At 46.3% G+C, this 8,480-nt stretch overlaps 1 protein-coding gene across 1 annotated transcript in view; it reads left to right on the top strand.

Moving 5' to 3' along the window:
- The first annotated feature begins 3,171 nt into the window (after positions 1 to 3,171).
- LOC119454600 (protein 5NUC-like) overlaps positions 3,172 to 8,480 on the top strand; it is a 73,509-nt gene continuing 68,200 nt past the window's right edge. Inside the window, exon 1 of the mRNA XM_037716491.2 lies at positions 3,172 to 3,384. Coding sequence (XP_037572419.2) covers positions 3,172 to 3,384 — 213 coding nt within the window. The remainder of the gene's footprint in view (positions 3,385 to 8,480) is intronic.

The following is an 8,480-nucleotide window of genomic DNA, read 5'->3' as shown; positions in this document are numbered from 1 at the left end:
GGTGGCGCAACTCACCAAACGCCTCCTTGCGCAGACGCCCCTGCGGGGGTTTATATTACGCGCCGTATTCTGAATGTGCCATGACTCCAGTAGCAGCCTTTTTTGGCCAGTTTGTCTCTGTTTGATAGATTTGCGTTTCTTGGACAGAAGTCTTGCGGTCGGCGTCTTCGGAATGTTCGGCGACGGCGCTGCGTGTTCGGTAATGCTATGGAGCCTCAATTTCTTGTTTAATAATGCAGAAATATTAATAATAATGCTTTACTGTTTTAGTGTGACAGCTCAAAATATTCGTCAAGTGCAGTTTGCCTTCAGACGTGAAACAGAAGTCCATTCATGTCACCAAAAGTCGATGTTGCGGTCTCATGGCACCAGACTCAACTGATACATACACACACACTATGACGAAGCTGCAAAAACAGAGATGGTTCAACACTCGACAGGATAACTGGGGAGAGAGTCCTGCACTTAAGAAAGAAGCGCAAAATTTGAAGGTTCCATTTGATGGCTGTTAGTGACAAGGTCGAAGTCAACAAATACACTGAGCCAACTGATTTGTGTTTGAGTTGTTGGACACCTCATGAATTCCAACTATGGTTTTGGTGATATAAATGGTCTCCTGCTTCACGTCTAAAACAGTCCTGCACTTGGAGTATATTTTAAACTAGCTGCATAAGATTTGATGTAATGATTATATGTGGCACTAGAGAAATTCAGGCTCTATGTCATAATTGTAGGGTCTGCAATTATCTAGAAATGCACAAAAGTGCAAAAAAGGTTTTGTGTTTGTACTCGCCTAATGAATTTCTCATTTGTGCACTGATTGTTTGCAAAAGAGAGTAATGACTTTGATGCACAATTTGTTTTACACTGTTGTCTTGTTTTAACTCATCCATAATATTATAAACCATTGAGCCTGCCAATCCCTGTGTAAGCTGCTGCATCGGTGGCACAAAAAAAAGGAAGTTCCGTACTCGTGATCTCATTGACCAACTTTCTGCATGGGAGTCACAGTTGTCAGTAGAGGATTACAACAAAGTATTCCAGGGTCAAAATGAAGCCTTTCCGGTTAGCATAAGTGGTAATTAAGCCTCCTAATCCAGACATTACTCCAGGGCCCACAATGAGCTATTAGTGGTAGGCGAGCCACAGTTCGGTGGGAATTTCATATTTACAATTTGTAACTTTTGAAAGCACCACAAAACAGATTTGTCTGTTGTGAGAATGGTATAGTTCTTGCAGCCATGATTTAGGCAAAATAGGTCTAAAAAACATTGGTTACTGGAAATATTTATTAAGGAGAGCATTGTGAATGCACCTTTGCTGCCTTTTCAGATTACAGTTCAGTCCTAGTCTTAGCCTGTTCTTTCTCTGTGTCGTTTGCTTTATTTGAATATCAAGTGTACTGCATTTAGTGATGCTCTCAAAAAAAGCTATTTGGTCCGTGTATCCGCTTCATAAACATTTTCATTACCATTTTAAATCAGATAATTTCATTTTTGTTGCATTGATAATTAAGATTTTCAAGTCCTCTGTAGAGAAGTTCCATTTGCTAAAGGCCCACTGTATTAGTCATTTTCATGGCACCATACTGAATCACATTTGTATTTATGAAATAAGGTGCATTTTTTACTGCTCTGTTAGGCATCTATCAGCCATTATGGAAGGTTGTGCCTGTCTAGAGACAGGAAACAGCCTTTCTGCATGCTGTTTTATCTTGCTTAATATGCACTTTCGACACACTTGTACTCAGTTCTGCTGCCATTAGTATTGCATGCAACTGTTAAGAGCACAGTTTACCTTAGCTGATAGCGGCATTTCTTTGCTATATTTGCTTGCGGAAATGGTATATGTGGCTTGTGCATATAGATCCATGCATTTTCATATCAGTGCAAGTCTACTGGCATATAAAGTACACATGCTGTGCAACCTTCTCATGGCCTGTGGAACAAGGGAAAGAGCAGCGTACATTTGTTGCAGTATTTAAGACAGACTTGCTTATTAAGTGCACTGCTATAGCCTGCATGCATGATATCATTTGCTAATACTGATTCACTAGTGTCACAAAACAGTGGTCCTTTCTGACTCTGAAAGTGTGGAACAATTTACCGGCATGGTGCTCAAACATTGATAATGGTTGAACAGAGAGAGTGGACTGCAATGTTTTATATGCACTCCGTTTTTACGTAGACTAAATTTCAACACTTGTTTAAGTCGTATAATAAATTCCTAAAGGTAAAAGTCTCAACAAAAAGTTGATTTTTCAGCCATACAGGCGTAGTGGCAGACGTCCGACTTTGTATGAAAACCTCCAATCATGTTTCCTTACCAATTTTCGTACACATTAAACTTGGTGAGTGCTGATGCTGTTTGATCCCTACAAATGCTTACACTTGCACGGGCTTAGGCAAAATCTGTTTTCTTGCAGTTTAAAAGGAAGATGTGGGAGAACAATATGCATAGCACAAATCCATTTCTTTGTCAACGTTGGGATAGCTATTTCAGTACTGGTGCTATCTATTGACAAAAAAATATGTTGTTGCAATGTATATATTACTGCTTTAAATGATTATCAATTTATTATTTGTTCAATTTTACAGTGACATGAAATGAAGGGCTTGACAACAGCTCATCTGGTTGAAAATTCACTTGGAACAAAAAATACTTTCACCACAGTCTAAGTGAAAACTTTACTGTGGTTGTTGCCTTGCTTGGGCTTTTGTAGTGATGTGTAAAGTATTAATTCAACATACCAGGATCCTAAGCATCGTAAGTAGAACAAACTATCGAAGCTGAAACAAGACGGAATATTGAATGTCTACACCGCAGCTACAGCAGTGCTTCCCAAGATGGCTACTAGCTGCAACAGGAGGGGGCATCAGCTGAGCTACCCGCTAACTTGTTGAGGTCTAGGTCTGCAGTAAAGCTTACAAAAGAAGGCTACTAGCTGTGGCCTTGGCTAGATCAAGCTGGAAGGTAGACATCTGTTATCGAGCTGCGTGCTTCCTGGGACGTTAAAACAATGTATCCTCGGCCACTTGCCGCATTCGATCATTCCGGAACCGAGGCCGCCGTATCCATTGTTTCGCATGCTGGAAATATGTGGAAACAATTGTACAAGAAGCATTTGCTTTCTCTCTATATCACGTTCTGCTTCACTCCACCGCTGTGATCATGCGCGTGTTCTCCGTCGGACATCTTTCAGTGTTATGCATGTACCTCGGCATTATAGACGCAAATGGAGACCGTCTTACTACAGTTACCATACTTCACACCAACGATATTCACTCGCGGATTCTTGAAAGTGACAAAAGCGGCAGAGAATGCAAAGACGGAAAAAGCAAATTCGGACCGTGCTACGGTGGCATCGCTAGGATTCACAATGCTGTAAGTAAAAGAATATCGCCATCGGTATTAACGTGCGCGAGAGCGCCAAAAAACCTGTTACTTGTCTGATGTGGTGAAGTCTAGGTTTTGAGAAATACAGGCAATCTAAAAAAATTACGGCAGAACCAATCTCACGATGGATGTCAACGCCAATACGGTTAGGATTGAAGCAATGTAGCGACACACCATAGTACCGCCGCCGAAACGCGTCATGAATAAGGTGTGTATGCAAGATGAACTCATCTATCGCACTTCTTTTTTGGCGAAGTTGTGACATCTGGGGGCAGCAGAGCGAAGTCCGCGTGTTGCGCGTTTGATTTTATACATTTAGAGCAGGCTAAATATATATGACGTGGGTTAGGTTACGCCCAACACTGAAACATTTTAGGGTTTTTTTTTTCTCTTTTCCTTTCTTTTTTTACTGAATACAGCGCACACCCAGTGACCCAAGTTGCTGTCAAAGTGGTCCAATAAAGAGCAGCGCATACACAGTGCGACATACGCACTGAACCAGTTCTTTCGACGGTTGGTTTCAAACCCTGTTCGCTCAGCGCATCAGCTCGAGCTGCAACCTTTTTAAAGCGAAATCCATATACAGGGTGTTTCATTTTAGCTGCGCCTAACTTTTAAAAATTACCTGTGGCAGATAGCACAATTCTAATCCTGAATCTAACTACTCAATGAGGCGGCCATTACTTCTGTGGAAAAATAGCGGATCGGAACAACCAGGAGCGTGCCGGACCTGTATGAAGACGAGGAAGCTGAAGTGGATAGAGGGCGCGTGCACGGGCCACGATCAGTGAGTTTCGCCTCAATGGGAAAATAAATGGTGGTCTCCGACTCAAGTCTGCGGACCAGTTTTTTCGCTACATTGTTGGTGCCGCGAAACCCGGGATCCACCCTTTCAGAGACCACGTCACAGTCATGGCGAACTCGGACCAGATGCTAAAGAAGTGCGGTGTCATCACAGCTGATGTCAATCGAGCCGTAGTGCTCTTAATGGAACGCTGCAGCAACCGGATCCCGATGCCTGTGAAGTTACCGGGCACATGGATTACCGCACAGACAAGGAGGTAGTACTGTCGAGGCTCGACGACGTCATTCTTGTGGCAACCGACGAAGAAAACATCAAGCGGGAAATCGAAACGGCACACGAATACAACGAAGAGGTTCTCTGTGCCGTGTCGCGCGCCAAGTTCTGGTTGAAAGAGCGTGAGAGGACCACCTGAACGCAGGCTCAAGTAGCTGGATCCTGGTCGAGCAACGTCGAACGTCCAAGCTCCGGTGACGCAGCGGGCCAGGTGAGAGAGCAGCGTCAGCGCTCAGTTCTACTACCGAAGCTACAGATACCAACATTTAATGGCAATCTGCATGGCTGGCAGTCTTTTTGGGACTATTTTGATGCCACGATCCACCAGAACAACGAGCTGCTGCGGATTGAAAAGTTCAAGTACCTCCTCACGTATTTAACAGGCAGCGCGAAGCGGGCCATCGAAGGTATCCGGTTAGCCGAGCAAAACTACGACATAGCAATCAAAACACTCACGGATCGCTTCGGACGCCGAGGCCTCCTTGCCAATGAGCACGTCAATTATTTCCTCACGTTGAGCCCCGTAAAAAGCTCTGTAGATGTCTGGAAGCTCCGCCTGCTTTACAACAATGTGCAGCTCCAACGTCAGTGCGTTAGAAGGCCCTGCAGTTTCACTAGACCAGTACACGGTGGTATTGAGTCGTGTCCTGATGCGATGCTTCCCAGAATACCTCGCCATAGTATACAGGCAGAAAGCTATGGAAGACGACCGCGCATCCAGTATCGCCGAAACTCTTGAATACAGAACGCGACTGGCCAAGGAGATCTCCGCATCGAAGTGGAAATCCGGGAGGAGGACCGGCTGCAGTCGCATTCACGCTCCTTTAGAAACAAAAGCAGGATCCACTTCAGTGTCAGCAAACCATCAGCGTCCGCACTAACAGGGTATACTTTGCACGTTCGACCCGCATGCCCACTTTGCAACAGCGAGGATCATGGCATCGCTCTCTGCAACACCAACCTATCAACTGAGGAAAAGCGGTCAAAGCTGCAGTACGCCAATTGCTGCATCTGCTGTGGAACGCGCAATCACATGATCACATCACCAGATTGTGTAGGAAATTTCTCAGCCTCCCGTGTGATACTTGCAAGCGACGCCACCTGAAAGTTAGTTCTATGTGACCAATAAAGGCCAGCTGAGTGTCCGCAGCCACACACTGACTACCCTGCGTTACGTGGGCAACCCTCACCACCCCGGCAAAACGTGACAACCGTTCAGAGTATTCACGTCGGATCTGCGGCTGTATTGATTCAGACAGGCCATGTTTGGGCCAAATCCGGAGGTCGACGACTCTTTGTGCGAGTACTGCTGGACAGCGGCAATCAGTGTACATGCATTCGTGCAGATGTGGCAAGCCTTCTTCGGCGCACGGTCGTGGGTAAAGAACTTTCCCTCATCACCTTCGGAGGATTCAAGTAACAAAGACGACTCTGCACCGAGCGTGTATGCGTGCGATTGCGCAGCCAGTTTAACGACTCTGCGATAACTTTGGATGCGTTAACGAGTCCAGAGAACCGTGCCGTGACGAGTCCACCGCTCAACCAATTTGCAGCTGCTTGTTGAACGGGAGTACAACGTGGCTGACAGCTTTGAACCATATACATGCATGGCAACCAGACGAGATAAGTGTCCCCATCGAATCTGATGCCTATTGAAATGTTTCGACTGGGAAAATCGATCGCATCAACACAAGGGTAACAGCGGTAGACATTGCGTTTGGATAGATGCTACAAGGCCCTCTGGAGTCCAACGACCACTCCCCATCAAGTGCACTGTTGATACCGAGTGACAACTCTGTATCAGGGAACCCCAACGTATTGTCGATGTGGCGTCTCGAGGCCAACGGGATTGACGGCGCCTGTTACTGAAACCTCGAGAGCGACCTTCACCTGCTTTCATTTAAGCAGGGAATCTCTAAGCAAGATGGGCGTTATGAAGTGCCGCTGATGGTCGCACCACCTGGGTTACTATCCGGAAGCAACAATCGTCGATTGGCAGAACGTCGGCTGCGAAGTCAGATCAACCAGTTTCAGATCACCTCAAAGACTTTCAACATGTCTCTGAAATGGAAAAAAATATAACGAAGTGAAAACGCGCGCTATCATCGTCCAATCGGATATACAGGAGAGAGACAAGCGGCGTTGATCAAAGGATGGCGGTACTTTTATTATATAGGGACTTTACGTGCCATAAGAGACGAACTTTGCAGGAGAGGGAGGCGAGCTTCTGCTATGGTCAGCACATAACCGACCAAGCTGCCCCTTAACCTAGCTACAGATTGGTGACGTAGTACTAGTGCTAGACGACAACAACCCGCAGCATACTGGAAGTTAAGCTGAGTGAATAATTTACTGCCAGGAAGAGACTGCATAGTTCGAGCTTTCTCCGCTAATGGTTCAATGGTGAATCGTTTGTGCAAAAACTCTGCACCCTCGAACCATCCTATTGATGTTGCCCGCCCGGGAGGATGTGGAAAAATATCGGATCGGAGCAACCAAGAGCGTGCCGAACCAGTATGAAGACGAGCAAGCGTATGAAGACGAGCTGAAGTAGATCGAGGGCACGTGCACGGGCCAGAATCGGTCAGTTTTCGCCTCAATGTTCCAATAAATGGTCGTCTCCGTCTCACGTCGCGGACCAATACTTTCGCTACAACTTGCACGAGAAATCAAAATGCCTAATTGAATAATTCTCATACTTATGCTAAAAAGCTTCTTAATGAATTACATTACAGCACATATTTCCATCTATGAATTATAGCCGGTGAGTTCCACTTGGAACGAATTGTGAGTTCTTCTTTCTGGGGTTTTACGTGCCAAAACCAGTTGTGATTATGAGGCACGCCGTAGTGGAGGGCTCCGGATTAATTTTGACCACCTGGGGTTCTTTAACGTGCACTACAACGCAAGCACACGGGCGTTTTTGCGTTGTAGTGCACGTCAGTTACTGAACCAGTTTCGAGATATCAATTTTCAAAGTGTACGACGAAATGCATCAGCGTTCCAGAATTCCATCAGCGTTCCGTCAGCGCAGCCCAGAAAATTCGTTCGAAGTGGTTACACCTTGGAAACTCACCAGCGTTTGTAGATAAAGACATGTGCCGCAAAATAATTATTTACAAAGTGTATTAGCGTAATCATGTTCAGTATTCAATTAGGCATTTGGATTTCTTGTGGAAGTAGTTTAGATCAAGGATTAGAATTGTGCTATCTGCGACAGACAATGTATAACAATTTGGTGCAGCTAAAATGAAACACCCTGCACGTCTCACCATTCAGTCGACTTTGAACGTCCTTGACCGAAAAGCCGTGTCGTCGACGCAGAACTGTACGTGGTGAGGACTCCGTGTAGTAATTCCTCCACTACACCGACACGACGTCGTGCCTTACCTATATGCAAACGCTCACGCAACAATTGTGATAGCGCGAGGGTCGCCGTCGCCATCGTGTTAATTAAGATAGAGTTAATTCAGGTACTCGAACCCACGACCTTCGGCTGGGGTCGAACCCTCGAGCTTATGTGGGAGTCGAGCCTAGAGCACTGCAAGGGCCTATTTTTTCAGCCTGGGCTCGGCCCGGGCCCGTTTTTACGGTGGGCTGCCCACCCGAGCCCGGCCAAAAGCTTTATGGTGAAACCCTGGCCCGGCCCGCGCCCGGAAATAATCTATATTACCGCCCTGGCCCGGCCTGCCAGCCATTTCTCTTAGGCCTGAGCCCGGCCCGAGCCCGGCCCGAGACCGAAAAAGACATGCTTTTCAGAGTCGAGGTGCGTGAGGATAACTCGCTGCACGTTACATGCACACCACCAGAAAGCCTACGACATGGCGAGTGCCTCGGGTCTGCTGACGAATTTGAGACGGGCTTTCTCTACGATGTGCCCGATGACTCGACTCTTCTTCAGGTTGACGCCATGGCTCTTCCTGTCTGTGCGTCTGAGCCAGCATGTGACGGAACGTTTGCTCGGTGTATTGATCCGCAGCTCACTCCGAGTCAGCGCGCGCAGATC

The sequence above is a fragment of the Dermacentor silvarum genome, chromosome 5, assembly GCF_013339745.2.
Source record: "Dermacentor silvarum isolate Dsil-2018 chromosome 5, BIME_Dsil_1.4, whole genome shotgun sequence".
Lineage (NCBI taxonomy): Eukaryota > Metazoa > Arthropoda > Arachnida > Ixodida > Ixodidae > Dermacentor > Dermacentor silvarum.
The sequence above is the reverse complement of the archived record's forward strand: the minus strand, read 5'-3'. Positions and strand labels throughout refer to the sequence as shown.